This window comes from Pteropus medius, unplaced genomic scaffold (assembly GCF_902729225.1).
Source record: "Pteropus medius unplaced genomic scaffold, Ma_sr-lr_union100, whole genome shotgun sequence".
Classification (NCBI taxonomy): Eukaryota; Metazoa; Chordata; class Mammalia; order Chiroptera; family Pteropodidae; genus Pteropus; species Pteropus medius.
Window position 1 is genome coordinate 3,054,015 of NW_024353908.1, and position 19,402 is coordinate 3,073,416.

Genomic DNA, 19,402 nt, shown 5'->3' on the forward strand with positions numbered 1-19,402 from the left:
GTATTGGCACATAACGTTTCAATTAAATCCATTAATCCCTTTGCTACTCAAGCAATAGGTGTGTAAAAAGTACTCTTTAAATTGTTTTACACATGATCTCTAATTTTGTCTTTATGAAAATTCCCAGATTTAAGCAGAGTGATTTTTATTTAAAAATTTTTTTTATTTTGGTTGTTCTGGTTAATGTAATTTTTTTTTTTTGGTCTTAATTAATTTTCAAGACTCATGAAAAATTGTAAGTTGAAAAGGCTTTTGAGGTTATCTGGTCCACTGTCTGAGATGACTTTTACCCCTCTTCCACTGATATTTAAAACCAGAAAATAAATACTATTTCCTGGACTATTATAGCTATTGGTGGAATAAGGAAATAAAATGAGAGGAAAGGAAGGCCAATGGAATATATAAGGGAAGAGACTAGTGGGAGAGGCACTGTAAGAATGAGTATAGGGAGCATAAACTAAAGGGGGGAAATACAAGAGAAGGAAAAAGACAGAAAAGAGAACTTGAAACAAGTCCAAAGAGGAAAGTAAGAAAAGAGAAAGGGGAAAGTACAGAACGATAGCAATTCGTCAATACAGGCACTATTTGAGTTATATTTCTGGGTTCTGATAATTGTAAAATGCATGATTATTAAAAGGCATTTTGATTAACTTTTCTGAGTCGTGTTCTTTGGTGTGCGTAGTGTTGAAACAGATAAGTTGAATGACGACGTTCTGTAAACAAAACTATTCAAGTAAATTATTAGGAAGAAGAGAGTGGAAAAGGAAGATGCTGAGAGGGAGAGGAAGAATAAAGGGAAAAGAGAGGCATTGGCACGGGAAAACGGAGAGGAAGAGGGTGAAAGAGGAATTGTTGACGACTAAACAGGCGAGAACTTAAGAAAACCACAGTAAGAATACAGCCGTGGTGACTGCTCCAACACATCCGGCATTGACAACTTGCCAGCTACGTACGTTGTTAGAGCTTTACGTAATTTCATGTTATCCTCACAGTATCTCTATGGGGTTAGGTCCTGGTGTTATCCTCATTTTATAGAAGAGATAATTTGAAGCACAGAGTGGTTTTGTAACTTTCCCAGGGTCTTACAGCTGGGAAGTGGCGGGAAAGGGATTTAAACGTAGGTCTACCTGCAAAGCCAATGCTGTTAAAATTATCTCTAGAACCTTGAAAGAGGCTTGGTGGGTCTAAGGTGGACCTTTGTCTGAGTTCTTCCAAGTTATGCACTGGGTTCAATTCCTACACACAAAGCCTTTTCACAATCTGGCCACCAATAGCGTCCCGTCTCCATGGAGATAGGCGAGAGGCGGAACTTCCTCTTTCACGCACGAGCATATCCGCCTTGAGCCGGAAACGCTGTGACTAACCGAAAGAGTTCCTTCGCGTGTGGATTTCTTGGAGAGTTCGAGTGGTGGGACCGCGGCGGCAGTGAGAGCGACTGACTTGGGCACCGGAGTCCGGCGCAGCGATGCTGACCCCGGCGTTCGACCTCAGCCAGGACCCCGACTTCCTGACTATCGCCATCCGCGTGCCTTACGCCCGAGTCTCCGAGTTCGATGTCTACTTCAAGGGTGTTGACTTCAAGTTCTATGCTAAGCCATATTTCCTCAGGCGAGTTCTGGGTGTCTGGCCGCGGGGAGCGTATTTTGAGGACTCATTCATTTATTAACTTATTCGATAACTGCTTATCGAAGGAGTGTGAAAGAACGAGGGAGCACTTCTCGATTTCACCACTGCCTTTTTCGAGATTTCCGCAGCTGCTTTTGGTGCTGATGATGCGAACTCTTCCAGGCGTGAGTTCTAGATGCTGCAGAAGCTTATCTTGAATCCCCACATTAAAGAGATTTTGGAGCCACTTTAAAATGTGGAGTTTGGGACCATGCCAACTTTCCAGTTAACATCCTGTCGCCTAGGTTCTCGTCCCTTCCTTTTTCTGTTTTATTTCGCTCTGCATTAGTTCTCCTTGCTCCTGGACGGCCCGCGCTAACTTCCTTACTGACCAATCCATTTGACTTTTCTCAGACTAGGTTCTGTTTATACACCTCTTGGCTGACGCTCCCTACTTGCTGACATTCTCGCCTTCTTTGGCCACCTTGATAACAGAGTAGCCTTGTTCTCCTACCTCTTCCTTGTCTGCTACTTCTCTATTTGGTTGTGCTCCTTAACTGTGATTGTCTTCCGTCAAGTCTCAGGGAGGGGCCTTCAAGCACTTGTCTGTTTGAGGCTTTTCCTTGCAGAACCATAATGTAACAGTAATAACAGCTAACACTACTGACCTTCCGTGTGAAGGGCAAGCAATGCGTTAAGTACTTTATCTCCTTTAATCTAGACAGCGATCCTTGGAAATAGGCATTATTATTAGCACCATTTTACAGAGGACACTGCCAGATGATTCTTCCTAAACATTGTCAATCCTCCTCTTTTCTAGGAGGGAAAATTCATTCTGCTAATCTTTCTCATTCAAGATTCATTCTGCTAATCTTTCTCTACTTTTCCTGCCCAAGTACTTTACTAATACAAACCTTTCTCCCTAGGTAAGCAAGTTCCTTCTCTGGACCTGAACCAGTTTTGCTCAGATATCCATTAGCCTGGAACTTAATCGACCTACTTGAATATAGTGAACTTCTCTATATCTTTACTCATTTATTTCTTTAATTTATTTATCAAGCTTATGGTATATACCAGGCTCTATTTTCAGCATTGGGGATGTAGTAGTGTTTCATGTAGTTTACATTCTAGTAGGGAAAGAAAAAGTAGTAAACAAGTAAACATATAACTACAACTTGCAGTAAATGCTCTGAAGGGATAGAGAAAGAAAAAGAAGCCTGTGTTCATATAAAGTGGCCAGGGAAAGCCTTTCTGGAGAGGTGATATTTAAAACAAGACATGAAAAAATTGAAGATGATGATGGTGGCGTAGCAAACATTTATTGAATTTTTACTTTGGGTTAGTGCTTTATGTGGGTCATCTCATTTGACATTAGGGCAGTTGTACATAGTAGGTTCTATTATTTACCCATGTTACAGGTAAGGAAACAAGCTCAGAGAAAAAATTGTTACATGAGATAAGATTGTGAAATAAAATGAATACAATAAATTTTTAAAGTAAAAATCACTCTGCTCAAATCAGGGCGTTTTGGTGAAAGCAAAATAAGAAGTAATATGTGAAACAATTTAAGGGGTACTGTCCACACAATTTTATCCATTCCTTGAGTAGCAGAGTCTTGGGAATTGGGCATACCTGGGTCTCACTTAGAGTTCTGTGACTTTGAGCAAGTTATTCAGTCTCAGTTTCCTAATTTGTAAGATAGGACTAATATTAGTGATCTTAAAGAGTCGATGTGAGGATTACATACATAGTCCTTATTACCATGCCTGGTAATTAACCATGTGTTCAATAAACAGGCTTTATTATTTATTAAGAGCCTGCTGTTGCACTTATCTATTGCTGGATAAGCGAGCAAACTTAACAACAATTATTTAACAACAATTATTTAACTCCCTGTCTTTGGTTTTGTGTGTCAGGAATTTGGTGAGGGCTTGGTAGGACTGTTCTGGCTTGAGATCTTTAATTCAGTTGTGGTCACCTGGTGGCTGGATCTGGAACAGCAAGGGCCTAAGCAGCTGGGCCTAAGCAGCAGGTGGGGGAGGGTATCTCTCTTCCTGTAGTCTCAGGTTCTCCCTGTGTGGTCTCTTTCATGGTCTAATTTGTGATTCATTCAGGGAGTTAGACCACTAAAAGGGGAGCAGAAGGTTTCTGGAGCTAGTATTTCAGCCAGCAAGGCAGAATCCTTATCATCTTTTATGACCTAACCTCAGAAATCAGCGTCACTTCTGCTTTATTGTATTGGTTAAAACAGTTCCAGAAACCCACTCAGTTTTAAAGGGAGGGGACGTAGACCCCACTGTTGGGAGAAGTGATGTGAGATGAGCCATCCTTGAAAATACAGTTTGCTATAGTATATCAAAGATGAATAAAACCTTGCCCCTCTCCTTGAGTTATTCAGAATCTAGCAGAGGAGGCATATCTGTGAACAAATATGATTTTACTATTTCATAGTAAGAATTTATACTTATGAAGAGTCTAGGAGAAGTTAATAATAATAGCTTATATCTTTTGAATGCTTACCTACTGTACCAGCCACTAAACTCTTTGCATTATCATTTCCCTGGGATAGATTCTGTTATTTCCCCCTTTTTACACATGAGGAATATGAGCCTTGAAGTTACTTAACTTGTATAAAGAAAGTTATAGAGCTGGTAAATGGCAAAGCTGGACTCAATTTAGATTCTGATAAAGTTTGTGATGATTATAACTAATTTATCCATAAACTACTTTTATTGGGTTTAGAAGGGATCTAGATTCAGAAAATGCATTGTGGCTCCAGGAAACATTGCTATCAATGAATCCCTGGGCCTGTTGGGGTCTGCCCAGTTGTTGTTGCGGTTATTACTGTTAGAGTAGGAAGCAAGGTAGAGGAGGGGTCTGGGAGGAAAAGAGGCTCAGATTTTAAGTTTGGAATGGAATAGTGTTGGCTCGATATGCCATACTGATGAGTTTAAATTAGTCAGTGTTGGGCAGCCATATAAACTTTTTCAGATAGAAAAAGTGACAATCAGTCTTCTGTTTTAGAAAAATTCTTTTAAGACCTCAATGGAAGGCTGAACCAGGGTAAAACTGGAAACAGGAAAATCAGTTTTATTTCCTTTAGTATGAAAAAGGGGAAATTCCAATATAGTAATTATGAGATTTAAGAAAAACACTTTTCTGCTTTTTTTAGTGGTAATTTCCCAATAAAAACAATTGTTTTTGTTGTTTCTTTATTGTTTCCCATTTTGTTTATTTGTTTGTTTTTGGAAGTCTACTTTTTATTGGGCCCCTGCTGTGTCAGGCACCAGATATAATAAGTAGCTTTCTTATATATTAGGAAGGGAGAAGTACTATAACAATAATGATAACTAATATTAATTGTGGTTCTCTTTTTAGTATCTGTTTTATTGGTGACTAGAGGATATTCAAACAGATGAATCATCTCTGGTTTCTTTTTTCTTAGCTAGGGAAGAAATCTAAATTATTTAATTTGTAAATGTTAAAGAAATGCTGAGGGATTTTCTTTTAAAACGGTTGATAGATTTCAGTGGGTAAATGTATGTACTGTTGTCAATTGCCATTTATTATAGTTCGTAATTTAAGATTCATGAGAGCTTATGTTAAATCTGCAGATTAACCCTTCCTGGAAGAATTATAGAAAATGGAAGTGAGCAAGGGTCTTATGATGCAGATAAAGGTATTTACTTTGGAATTTTTGTTAGTTTTGTTCTTTGTATTCTTCATGTTAGAATAACTACATAAAAATCTTTTGAGATGCTGTGAGGACCTTTTAGGTGTATTGTAAGTGCAGTCTGTCCCTGTCACTCTCTGTTGCTCAATGTTCAGGGCATGTTATTCATGGATTTCTTAAAATAACAGTTTCTTCAGTCTTTTAAAGTATTTCACAATATTATTCAAAGTAAAGTTAAATTAAATAATCTGGTGTTATTTTCTACTTTACATTATTAAGTAAAAGATGTAGATGGTTTTAGCTGTGAATCAAATTTTTCTTATACAGTTTCAAACTTAAAATTTAATATTGTTAACCAGTGTCGCCATAAAAAAAAAAAATTAATAACATGTAGATGAAAGAGAAGCTGTCCATAAGTGGCATTTGAAGACTGACTGAATTTCCTTCTCATGATTGATAAATTCTTCATTTCAGCTAGCCATGAAACCATTTATTTTTCCGTTATAGAAGCCCCTGGGATTTTCCTTTGTTACTGGGTATGGAATAAGAATACATTGTGTACTCTTGTGTAATTTATTGAGTGAATATTTATTGACCTTGGTGAACCAGGGTAAGAGAGGGAAGATGAGATGAGAGTTAAATGACAAAGTTCTGTAGTTCTTCTGTAAGTATATTTGTTCGAAGTTCTATGTTGCCAATAATGTACTGTAATCAATGCGAATAATGAAGTATAATGAAATTGCCTTCCTAGGTAGTAAATCTGCTTTTAATTGCAGATAAGTTGCATATTAAAACAAAATTATTAAATTTTAAAAGTACACAGGGGTTTAGGAAGATTGTATATTTGGAAATATTTGGGTTGAGTTGTATTTGATATATTAGGATAAGATTCAGTAACGGAAAGAGGTAAAATGTTTTAAAATATGAGTAGTAACTAATGTAATAAGTTCATAGGGGAGTCTAGATGAAGTTGATAAACCCCGTCAAGGAAAGAAAATAAGTACATAGATAGAATTTGTGTCTAAAGCCTTAGACAGACTTTAGGGGTATATCTTCAGATATCAAAGAGCATAAAGCCATAATTGCTTTATTTAAGATTTTGTATAATTTTGAAACTGCTGCTTTTCTTCATTGGATAAGATATCTTGATTTTTTACCCCCTTACTTTGGAAATAAATTCTGTAAGTAGCTACTGGTTAATTCCAAGCTATTACCGTTTTAGGCCATTGAGTTTTAGATGTTTTGATTTGGACTTTTATTATTTTCAATAGTTAAGGTGATACTGCATAAGACTAAAGCATTCTGCAGCTTTAACATTAACTTCTTATAGAGATGACAGCTGAATCAGGAGTTCTGAAAAACCTGTTGGAACCTTTTTCTATTTTGATTTTTATTAAGTTTATGATAAAGGCATAATTTTGGAGCTCTATAAAATAGAATTCTATTTTAACAAGATATGTATTTCTTAAATATATTCATGTAGTCTTTGAATATTTTAATCTTGCTAAGCTTAAAACAAATTTATCTTTAAGGAATTTTTACCATTCAGTTGCCCAAAGAAACTCCTGGCCAGCATTTTGAGGGGCTGAACATGTTAACTGCTCTTCTGGCACCAAGAAAATCCAGGACCGCAAAACCACTTGTGGAAGAAATAGGTATGTTTATTGCAATTGAGAGAAAATGAAGAAAAACAATATTTAGAATGCTGTGTGTTTCTAGGGGAAAAGAGATATAGCAGACAGGAAATTGGAGAGAATACTTCAGGTGACAAGATAAAAGGTTATGTGAAATCATGTGAAAATAGCTCACTTAGTTACGTATAATTTAAAGACGAACTCTCTTGAACCAGTAGGTCAGTCACATTTTTGGACCAATTGAAATAACATGTCTGTCTTTGGCAAAATATTGACCACTTGAGCTTAGATCAGAAGTGTATAATGACTTACATGAAGTGAACACCACTTGAGTCAAGAAATGGAACATTTCCTTTCCACAGAATCCCACCTGGTATCTCCTCCCAGTTACTTCTCCCTCTCTCCTCCTGGCTTCTTTCACTTTTTTTGTGAGATTTCTTCATATATGGCTAAGGTCTATTTGCTTTCATTGCATTTGTTATTTATATGTCCTATTATTGTTGACCTGTGGGTTGATTCTATTTTGGGGGCTATCAAGAATTGTGGGGCTATGCATATTCTTGTACATATCTTTTGCTGTGACATAGGTAGACATCGTTTCCCATACATTTTCTTCCTCAAGTTGTACCTAGGAAATTCAATACTTTAAAAAAATTAATATTTAACACATTTAGGTACTTCAGAGGTCTCTGAGGAAGGAGTAGAAGATGACGATGAAGAGTTTGACTGGGAAATTGAACAGTTCCCCTATAACGAGGTATCAGAAAGTGCTCTCAACCCACAGTACCACTATGGATTTGGAGACTTACGATCGGGAGTGTTTCAGAGGTTACAGGTAAGTTGTCTGTCTAAAAGACCTGGATATATAGGGTTTTACCACATGGATATTTTATTTTTGGTCTGCTCAAAAAACTGGGAAGTTTTTTTTTTGTAAACATTATAGAGTTGATGTATTTAGCACACAAAGTACACCTCCTCGTATGCATTCATTACATAGGTGTTCACTCCCTTCCATTGTAGTGACTGCTTTGTCCAGTCTTAGTATGTTTACTGATGAAAGATGTTGTTACTTTCTTTTTTTTTCTATTTCATTCAGTATCTAGACATAATTAAGCTTCTAAAATACAAAATGGAACCCTCTTTCATACTTCCTGGAAAGCTTCGTGTTTTATACTTCTGAAAAGTGAAAATTGTGTACTTATGGCTTGATGTCTTTTCTATTTTATAGATAAATAAAGCAGAATGTTCCTGGTGAGAATGAGTTTGTGTTGTTTGATCAAATTCTTTAGTTTTTGGTGTACAGTAGGAACTTTTGTCTGTTTACTCTTGGTAGAGTTAAATGTACTCTCTCGTTAAAACCTTATTGTATATAAGTTAGATTAAAAAGTTATGAAGTCACTTTCTCTTCCTCAAATGATGTAGGAAATTCTACTTCATTTAGGGTATGTAGAGAGATTGAAATGAATGAAATAGGAGAGATTTTAGATTATTTTGTACTTACATTATTTTATAGGAAACGTATCCCTAGAATATCAGGTTATGAAAGTGTTGATGAACCATTAATTTGGAGTGTCTTAATTTTTTTTTTTTAATGAAAGACACAACGGTGAACCTTTTTTTTTTGGTACTTCATCCCAGTCTGGGTAGAGGACGTTCATTCTCTTTAGAATGTGGTTTATTATATAGGAAGACATATTTGAGTGTACCAGGGTAAGGTAAATGACCTATGTTGTAGTCTCACTTCTATTTCTATTTAGACTTGGGATTCCAGCCCACTTATTTGACCACAAACTAGTTTCATCTCCTCTTTGTAGAGATAACTTTGCTCACCTACTTTATAAAGCCATTTAGGAGATTTAGGGAGATGGTACATTGTATAAATTCTTTGAAAACTACTATAAGATATTAGAACTACCTCTGTCCTTGAAAAATATAAAATGCTCTCAGGATGCCTTAAAAAGAACAAAATTGGGATTTACTTAGGAGCAAATAATGCTGAAGAAGTATTTCCTTCAAAAACTTGAGGTGGTTTCATAGTGTAGCGGTTACCATTTCTGCTTTACATGCAGAAGGTTCTGGGTATGTGCCCCATTGGAGCCACGGTCCATCGTCTACGGCCATGCCACCCTGAACAAGCCCAATGTCTGATCTTGGAAGGTAAGCAGGGTCAGGCCTGGTTAGTACTTGGATGGGAGACCACCTAGGAAGATCAAGTGCTGTAGGCATAAATAATAATAAAAAAAAACCCTGAGATACTTTTCTGCTGAATTATGATCTCTCTGTTTTCTTTCTTTCTAATCACATGGTCTGATCATCTCTGAGGTAGTAAGAATAGAGTCAGTTTTGTCTACAGCAGAAAACTATAGAGAATGAACTTCACTTGTTTGGCTGAGAGCTAGTTTGTGGTCATTCTGTTTTGGGCTTACCTGTCTAAAGCTATAAATGAATGAATGGAAAAGTCATGTAGATTGTACATTCATTCAGACTAAAAGTGCTTCCTGAGGACGGAGAACTTGGTTTCTTAATTGCTGCTGTTGAGGGAAGATCCTTGAAAGGGATTTCTGCCAGGTTGCTGAGAAGATGCAGGAATGCCATAATGTGAGCCTAGACCAAGTCCCTGTTAGGTCAGAAGTTCTTCTATCTCTTGAAAACGTTTACTAAATAAGTAATTTAGGCTGATCTAAGAAAAAAGTTATATTGAAATATTCTTTGTATCTTTTTGAATGCCTTAAATAATATACCAAATCCCTAGATAGCTATTACCCAGCTTAAAAAATTAAATATTACCAGCACAGTTGGAGCTCTGTGTATCCTTTCCTGATTACATCCCTCTGTTTCTCTGTCAGAAATGAACCATTGAATTTAATGTTTATTATTCCTGAGCATTTAGCTTGATTGTCAAAAATCATTAAACTCTTCTTCAAATTTTAATGAAATGAACATTGCTACTCTAAACAGCTTGAATGCATGTTTTTCTCCATGTGGAAAAAAAAAAGCTGTGTTTGTGACAGAGCTCTCAGGGGTAATATATAAATAGTAATACCACTAATAATAAAGGTTTATAGCCCCATGTATATAATACTGGGATCACAAAAAGTTCTGAAACTAAAAGTTTTCTTATATTTAGTTTGGTGGCAAAACCTGATCTGAACTGATGCGAGTTTTTTAATAGTTTCTTTATTTCCATTCAAAAATTTTGCTGTAGAAATAGTCATGTATTTAAATATGGGGTGCTGGCCCAGACTTCTTGGAGGGGGTTAAATAAAATATGGCATGTATGTGTACCATATTACTTTTCTGAACTCTTCAAAGAGTTTGAATCCTGAAGCTTACCCTTCATCAGGGAATTTGGGTAACAGATGTGAACCTCCAGTGTCTGTGCAGCAACAGCTAACATCTACTGAGCATGCATGTCCCTGTGCTGGGGGTTATGCTGAGCTCTTGTATATATTGGTTCCACATTACTATTCTGTCATGGCATCATTGCCATTATATGTGCATATTTTACCAGTGGACTCTCCAATTGACATATGTAGTCTTTAATGAATATTGTTTTCTTACATGAATTAAATTTGAGGACTTTGATGTCTTTCATGACAGTTAAGAAATATCAGAACTTTCGAAAATTATGTGAATCAAGATGCCAAGAATTAAAGGATACCCTCCTTGAGGTATTAGGGTAGATGTGTTTTATGAGATAATGCCACAAAAATCTTACATAAGTAGTGTTAGTTGCAGAGTTCTTTTGCATTTATAGATGCTCTATTTGTGACACTCATACAACATAGTTAAAAACTGAGTGATCATATAAGATTAACAATATGACCTTTTTCCTATGACTATAGTAGCAAAAAGAAACTGAAACAATTCCAGCGTAAATAAGAGCTTTGAGAACATTTCTTCTAATTTGAAATTATGTATTTAGGAGACATCACCATTTTCTCAAATAGTATTTTCTCTTAGGTTTAGAGTTTCACTGCTTCTGCCTTTGGATGATAAAATATTTGTAAAGTTTTGTTGAGTACTCATATTTTACTATTATTTTTCCAGTCTCTTTTTTCTCCCTTAAATGAAAAAATAATAGCTTTATTTTCTCTGCTGATAAAAGCAATATGTAGTCTCTATAAAAATAGAACAAAGAAAGTAAAACAGAATTCCAATACTCAGTTATCTTCTCTTAATTGAATAATTTAACCGTTTATGGAAGGGCTAGTATAGTCTTTCATGTTTTTTTCCTCCAGCCATTTACACAGGGTTTGCATATGAAGTTTTGTATTTTATACTGATAATAAGAAGAAAATAAAAATATTTTTGCTGAAACAAATATATTTCAACATTCCTCCCCTCTGCCTTCACACATATCCCCTTCTTTTTTTCCTTTCTGAAATTGCTGTCAGCCATCAGGGTGCCTTTGGAAAACTGCCCTAGCTGCTCAAAGTCAGGACTTCACAACAGCTTCTGGCAGTGGTGGCTTCCAGCAGCAACAATCCTAGAGTCTCTGGCCACCAACCCAGCAAGCTCCCATGACTGCTGCTGTCAGCATCTGCAGGACTCTGGCTTGCTGGTTCTTTCCTTCCCTCAGCTATACTGGGGGCCTTGGGAATATGTTAACCTTACATGTCAAAAGGAACTTCAGATGGGGAGATTATCCTGGATTATCTAGGGAGACCTAGTCTAATCACATGGATCTTATAAGAGCGAGGTAAGAGAGTCAAAGTGAAAAAGAGAAGGCCTGTGATTATGGAAGCTGAAGGAGGAAAGGCATTAAAATGTGGGGCGATGAGCCAAGAAATGAGGATAGTCAGCCTATAATGGGGAGAAGGCAAAGAAACAGATTCTCCCCTGAAATCTCCAGTAAGAAACCGGACTTTGGACTTCTGACCTCCAGCACTACCAGAGAAAGAAATGTATGTTGTGTTAAGCCACTAAGTTTGTGGTAATTTCTTATAGCAGCAAGAGGAAACTTATACCCAGTCCCAGGATGGAAGAGTCACTAGACTCATTTTTACAGTAAGGAAGCTGAGGTTCAGAAGGTTTGAGTACTTAGACTGGAGTTGGGTTTTAAATTCAGGTTTGTCTGTTTTTGTTTTGTTTGTTCATTTATTTAGCTTTTTAGATCCCACATATAAATGAAACCGTAGGGTTTTTGTCGTTCTCTGTGACTCATAGAAATAGAGACCAAAGGGATGGCTGTCGTAGGGGAGGGTATGTTGGGGATGGGTGAAAAAGGTGAAAGGGAATGTAGTCAATAATATTGTGATAAGTTTGCACAGTAACATGTTTAATAGAATTAGTGGGATTACATTGTAAGGTATAAAAATGTCAGATCACTATATTGTACAACTGAAAGTAATATAACTAATATAATATATACCAATTATACTTTACAAATTTTTTTAAATAAATAAATTCAGGTTTGTCTAACACCAAAGTCATACTTTTTCTACTTTATCAGGCTACTTTCAGGAGACGCGGGGCTGGAGGTGGGGCTATGTGTGTGTCTGTGTGCATGTGTACATGTGCAGGGAACTCTTTGGGGCTAGAAAGAAGAAAGCAGTGACTCAAGGGTGCTAGTGAGAGGGACTTGAGATCCATAGGCAGGAAATGGCTATCATAGTATTCATCTAGCTGAGTTAAGTCCTGCAGGTACAGCGTAACTTGTCTACTCCAAGGCTTACCTCAATGCCCTTTCCAGCTCTATGGCTGGAGGAGCTAATTTCCAGTAGGTGAGGAAGGCTGGGAAGAAAGGAAGAATCTACCTTGCGCGACTTGGGGAAGAGCCGTTTCTGGTGGATTAAACTGGAACTCTGAAAGTATTTTCCAATGGAAACATTGCTGAGTGCTTGTTAATTAATTTGCATTGTGAGTACTCTATTTCAAGTTTATTAAATTGAATAAACTTGTGGATTGTCTTATTTATAACATTTTCATAGGAAAATACATTTTAAGTCTCCAAAAAGTAGATCGCAAAAGAACTTTTGGAATATGCATTTTTATAATTTTGGGGATAGCAAATAATCTAGTTTTTGCCCAGAATGTTTGTTTAGAAGTATTAAAATGTTCTGGATTGTGACTTCCAAAAAGGTCTCTGGGCCCTTTCATTGTATTAGAATGTGCTTAGATTAAATGTTGTTGATATTAAGCTAAATGGATTATCGTAGAGATGAGAGATGTTTTTTTAATGCAGAAATTTTGATTATGTGGGGAGTCTGTAAGTCTCTCCCTGACCAATTCAGTGTAGCTCATTTCATTGAAGTGATTTTGCTTTACAGCAGTGGACTTTAAGCCTGATTATTGGGCACTAACCTGTCATTTCATTTATAAATCTGTTTTAATAGTATGCCTGTACAACTCTACCAAGTTATTTCCCTTGATTTTTTTTTCAGTAATATTCTTTAAGCTTCTTCTATTTTCTGTACTTCTCGCTTGGGGTTGTTAGTTTGAATGGGAGGATGAAGACAGAAAAAAAGGTATGGTTTTAGGAATATTTTGCAGTGTATATGTTCCTTTACTTCATAATTCCAGTCAAAAGAAAAAAGACCATATGATGGTATCTTAGGCAGTTTTCCTAATACACCTGTTTTCTATGGAATTTGCTTTAGGAAACATACTACATATCAATATGTATACACCTAGGTGAAGATGATTACAGTAAAGTTGAATATTATTTAGGATTAGATTTTAAATTTTCAAAAGAAAATCTTTTATATCAAAATTGCCCTTAGAGAAAAAGGAAGCCTCATACACTGCTGGTGGGATGCAAATTGGTTACAGCTGCTGTGGAAAACTGTATGGAGATTCCTCAACAAACTAAGAATTGATCTACTATATGATCAAGCAATTCCTCTATTAGATATTTACTCCAAAGACTTGAAAAATCCTATCTGAAAAGATATTTGCACACTGATGTTCATAGCAACATTATTCACAGTGGCCAGCATGTGGAAGCAACTGAAGTGTCCTACTATAGATGATTGGCTAAAGAAGCTGTGGTACATATATACAATGGAATATTACTTAGCCACAACAAGAGATGAAATACTGCCATTTGCTACAACATGGATGGACCTTGAGATAATCATGCTAAGTGAAATAAGTCAGACCAAGTTGAAAACCATATGATATCACTTATATGTGTGATATAAACCTGAAAGCAACAAACATGACAAACAAAGAGACTCATGGACATAGACAATAGACTAGTAGTTGCCAGAGGGTACGGGGATGCGAGGAGGTAGATGGGTTAAAAGGGGTCAAATATATGATGATGGAAATCTAACTATGGGCAGTGAACACACAATGTGATATATACATGTCTTACTGTAGAATTGTACACTTGAAACTTACTGGATTTTGCTAAACAATGTCACCGTAATTAAAAAAAAATTGCCCTTAAAAATTCGTAAATCTGCTTATAAAATAGAATGTACACAGTTTTGTGTGTGTTTTATATTGTGCTCCTTGAGACCAACTGAGCTCGCCCATAGAAAGAAAGAAGGAAAGTCTATGTGTAGATGTCTGATATTCAAATCTTTTTGTCTGTTAAAAAATGATTAAATAAGGCAATTTAGGTGATACAAACTTTAACACTTCAAGAAGTGGGTAGACTCCATTCACAGAACTGCAAAATGAGGCAGAAGTCAGGAAGCTTTTATAGGATAAAGAATAGAGAACAAGGAAGAGAAAAATAGAAACTATTGGCTGAGGCCACCTAGTCAACCGTGTTTGAGATGAAGAGGAATAAATTAATATAGAATCCAGAGTTAGCTTGGCGTTTGGGGGTTGGCTTACTGAATATACTCCAATTCTGGTCAAGCAAAACATTTACAGGGACATGAAAGTTATCTAAGTTTTAGTTTGCTTACATGGCACCTGACATAGGAGCTCCATCTTGGGTATAGAAGTTTATTTCAACATGCCTTTAATAACTTCAAATCTCTAAGAGTAAATGGAGAATGATGGAGAATTAAATGTTCCAGCTTGCTTGCAGAGGTTTATTCTGTTCTGTTTGTTATGTTGAACTTTTATAGCCTTAATATATTTTTAAAAAATTTGTTATGAGGATTAAATGCAATAATTAATGTGAAAACTTCCAATATGGCCTGGCAAGTAGTAGATATTTAACAAACATTGCTGGATTTGAATCTAAATGTCACAGGAAGTATCATGGCTTACTGATCAATTAGATTCTTCTTGTGTTTCAGCATTTTGTGTAAAATTTGGATCTTTCAGTGCTAAAATCAGAGATAAAAATTATTCTTTCTTCGTATTCTTAGGATGAATTCAGTGATGTTATCGATATTAAGGATCCGGATTTTACTCCTGCAGCTGAACGAAGACGGAAACGCCTGGCTGCTGAGTTGGCCAAATTTGATCCTGATCATTATCTGTGAGTATTGAGGGGTTTTTCAAATATTTTTTTTGTTTTTTAATTACAGTTGACATAGAATATTATATTAATTTCAGCTGTACAACATAGTGATTAGACATTTACATAACTTACGAAGTGATCACCCCAATAGATACAGTACCCATCCGACAACATACAAAGTTATTAGAATATTATCAACTGTATTCTTTATGCTGTGCTATACATTACTGTGATTATTTTGTAACTACCAAGCTGTACCTTTTAATCTTTTCCCCTTTTTGACCCACTGCCCTGTACCCCTATGGCAACCATTAAAATCTCTGTATCTATGAGTTTGTTTTTGTTTTTAGTGTTCATTTTGTTTTCTAGATTCCACATATAAGTAAAATAATATAGTATTTGTCTTTCTCTGTCTCACTTATTTCATTTAGCATAATACCTTTTAGGTCCATCCATGTTGTTGCAGATGGCAAGATTTCATTCTTTTTTATGGCTTAGTAATATTTATCATATATATTTACCTCTTCTTTACACATTCATCTGTTGATGGATACTTATGTTGCTTCTGTGTCTTGGCTATTGTAAATAATGCTGCAATGACCATATGGATGCATAAGTCTTTTTGCATTAATGTTTTGGATTTCTTTGGATAAATACCCAGAAGTAGAATTGCTGGATCTATTTTGCCTGATATTTGAATCTAAATGTCACAGGTAGTGACATTTAGTGTTGCTACCTCAGCTTTTTGTTTTGTTTTCATTTTTATGAAATATCTTTTTTTGTCTTTCAGTCTGTGTATGTCTTTTGATCTGAAGTAAGTTTCTTGTAGGCAGCATACGTAGGGGCTTTGGTTTCTTATCCATTCAACCACCCTGTCTTTTAATTGGAGCATTTAATCCATTTACTTTTAAAGTAATTGTTGCTATGTATGCAGTTATTGCCATTTTATTATTCATATTTTTGATTTTTTTTCTTCTTCTTAAAGAAGTCCCTTTAACATTTCTTGTAATACTGGTTTGGTGGTGATAAACTCCTTTAGCTTTTTCTTGTCTGAGAAGCTCTTTATCTGTCTTTCCATTCTAAAAGATAGCTTTGCTGGTAATCTTGGTTGTAGGTATTGCTTTTCATCACTTTGAATATTTTGTGCCAGTCTCTTCCAGCCTGCAGTTTCTGTTGAGAAATCAGCTGACAGTCTTATGGGAGCTCCCTAGTAGGTAACTAACTGCTTTTCTCTTGCTGTTTTTAAGATTCTCTCTTCGTCTATAATCTTTGGCATTTGAATTATGATATATCTTGGTGCAGGCCTCTTTGGGTTCATCTTGTTTGGGACTGTGTGCTTCCTGGGCTTGTTTGTCTATTTCCTTTACTAGTTTAGGGAAGTTTTCTGTCATTATATAGATTTGCAATTCTTTGCTTTTTCTCTTCTCCTTCTGGTACCCCTATGATGCGAATATTGGAATGCTTGATGTTGTCCCAGAGGCATCATCAATTATCCTCATATTTTTGATACTTTTTTCTTTATCTCTTCTGATTGGATGTTTTCTGCTACCCTATCTTCCAAATTGCTGATTCAGCCCCCTGCTTCATCTAATCTACTGTTGATTTCCTCTAATGTATTCTTCTTTTCAGTTATTGTATTCTTCATTTCTGAATGGTTCTTTTTTATGTTTTCTGTCTCTTTGTTGAAGTTCTCACTGAGATCGTTGAACATCCTTATAACCAGTGTTTTGAACTCTGCATCTGGTAGATTGCTTGTCTTCATTTTGTTTAGTTCTTTTTCTGGAGCTTTGTTTTGTTCTTTCATTTGGGGCATACTTCTCTGTCATCTCCTTTTGGCTGCCTCCCTGTGTTTGTTTCTATGCATTAGGTTGAGCTGTTATATATCCCAATCTTGGTAGAATGGCCTTATGTAGTAAGTGCTCCAGGTGTCTCCCTTCAGTGGGTTGTGTGTGCCTTCCTGTTGTAGTTGAGCCTTGATTGCTGTTGGCTGAGAGCCAATGCACCTCCTTTGGGGTTTGTGAACCTTTGGGAAATTTGTGATAGTCCATAGCATGAGCCAAGACAGCCATTTATATGAAAAAGCCACTGGAAGAGGCTTGCGTGAGCCTGCAAGTTGGGTGGGGTTGGGTCTCAGGGAATCACCAGGGCAGGGATAAGGACGTTAGGTTGATAGAGACTCAGATATGTTGCCCACCTGCATGTGCATGCTGGGTTGGGGGGGGTGGGTTCAACAAAGGAACAATGGCTTCTGCCAGCACTTCTGTCAAGGAAGCCAGATAGCCCTTGCCCTGAAGCCAGATAATTCATATCATCCCCGTATGTCCTCATTGCCTTTCAAGCTGCTGCTCTAGTGCTGGAGCTCAGAGTGAATGAGTCTGTCAGCGAGCAAGTCTGTGCACAGGCCCTTTAAGAGGAGCACCTGGACCTTTTGGCATCCCTCCATCTCCTTCAGCCATAATATCTGTTTGTTTTCAGAACCAGAAGTTATGGGGAATTCTCTTCCCAGCACTGAAACCCTGGGCTAGGGAACCTGGCATGGGGCTGGGCCACTTGCTCCTTGGGTGAGCTCTGCAATCAAGATATCCTTCCCAATTGCTAACCACCACACTTGGGTGTGGAATCAGCTCATTTTGCATCTCCACCTTTCCTATCAGTCTCTAGGTGGCTTCTATATGTCCTTAGTTATGGGACTTCTGTTCAGAAACACTTAAGGCAGTTCTCGAAGATTGTTGTTCTGTAGTTTAGTTGTAATTTTCATGTGTTCTGGTGTTATTGGCACAAGTGTCCTTGCTCCTCTCAGGATAGAAATCAAGAGTGGGCGAAACAGTTTTGTAGAAAGACAGGTTTATTAAAGCGAAAGCTTGATATACCAATGGAGTACCCTCTGGAGGAAAATGGATATGGAGTCCCAAGATTTACAGGTATAGCAGTTTAATGGACTCTTGGGGTTAGGGACCACCCCTTTCTTTTCTTTTTACCTCCCCAAAATACGTCAAGGTGGTTCCTACACTGCACCTATGCAGTGTACCTACTTGCTACCTCATGCATTGTATGTGTCATTAGCATCTTAAATCTCCACCTAGGGTCATGTCGTTTACTTTGATAATGAGGAAAATTAACTATAACAGAGCTCTTTTAACTGATGGGCATGTACAACACAGGAACTTTCTCTGAGCCTGCTTATCTCTCTCCTGCGACTATAGATCTATTAGTTTGTTGTTTCTGTTTGGCCAAAGGATGTGACTCAAGGTTGTTTTTCCAAGTTGAAGATTCTGGCTACTTGACTGCCGAACATATGAGGAGGGTACAGTGTTTCTCTACTCTGCTAACCTGACGGAACTCAATTGTTGAGTTTTTGAGGATTAAATAATTTACCTGGCATCTATATAAAAATTTTTGAGTGTCTTTTTAAGTATGTTAGGCATGTGCTTTTTGGGTTCTAGAAATTAATGATGGCTCAAAACCTTAACTGAAATTTGAATTAACCTACAACCATTATACCTCTGTGGTCTTTGTAAGATGTTGTTTTTTAGCAGTTCATTCCAGCAACAGAGAACTCTTTTAATATCTTTGAGTTTTTCCTCTCCAGGCTGAAAAATAGAACACTAAATTTGAGAACATTTGCACTTCTCTTAAGTAGGCTTTTTGTTGTGATTAACAGTCTTTAAGAATTTGAATCTACATTTACTGCATTTTTTGGCTGATCCAAGGTTTTCCTAACATTTTCATTCACTAGCACCAGTAATCAAGAATCTGTTTCGAATTGACAAATATTTATTGTTTCTAATAAGGTATAAATAAAATCTAATTTTAAGTTTTGCTATATTTTATTTCCCACCTGTATTAATTGTGTTTTGTAGCCATAGTGCATCTCTATCAGGCTTATGTTTGTCCAAGGAACTTATCTAATTAATGGATAAGTAAATAATCACTTGAGGAGAGACTGTGATGTGTTTTATTGGCCATGATAGCTAACACTTCTTCCAAGGATTTGATTGTCACCTGGCCTCTGCAAGTGCTGGGCTCTCCTAGGATGTATGTTGTATGGTGACTTAGACCTCAATTATAAGTCTTCCCAATTCTGGGCCAACAGTTTTTAAACTGTTATATATGCAGCTG

At 36.7% G+C, this 19,402-nt stretch overlaps 1 protein-coding gene and 1 pseudogene across 1 annotated transcript in view; both read left to right on the plus strand.

The window, feature by feature from the left end:
* Positions 1-1,339: 1,339 nt before the first annotated feature.
* The window catches only part of SHQ1 (SHQ1, H/ACA ribonucleoprotein assembly factor), a 113,118-nt gene continuing 95,055 nt past the window's right edge, over positions 1,340-19,402 (plus strand). The window contains exons 1-5 of the mRNA XM_039851773.1: positions 1,340-1,608; positions 5,220-5,284; positions 6,811-6,933; positions 7,587-7,747; positions 15,189-15,301. Of these exons, the coding sequence (XP_039707707.1) occupies positions 1,466-1,608; positions 5,220-5,284; positions 6,811-6,933; positions 7,587-7,747; positions 15,189-15,301 (605 nt within the window). The 5' untranslated portion in view covers positions 1,340-1,465. The remainder of the gene's footprint in view (positions 1,609-5,219; positions 5,285-6,810; positions 6,934-7,586; positions 7,748-15,188; positions 15,302-19,402) is intronic.
* On the plus strand, positions 9,022-9,137 carry LOC120593853 (uncharacterized; annotated as a pseudogene).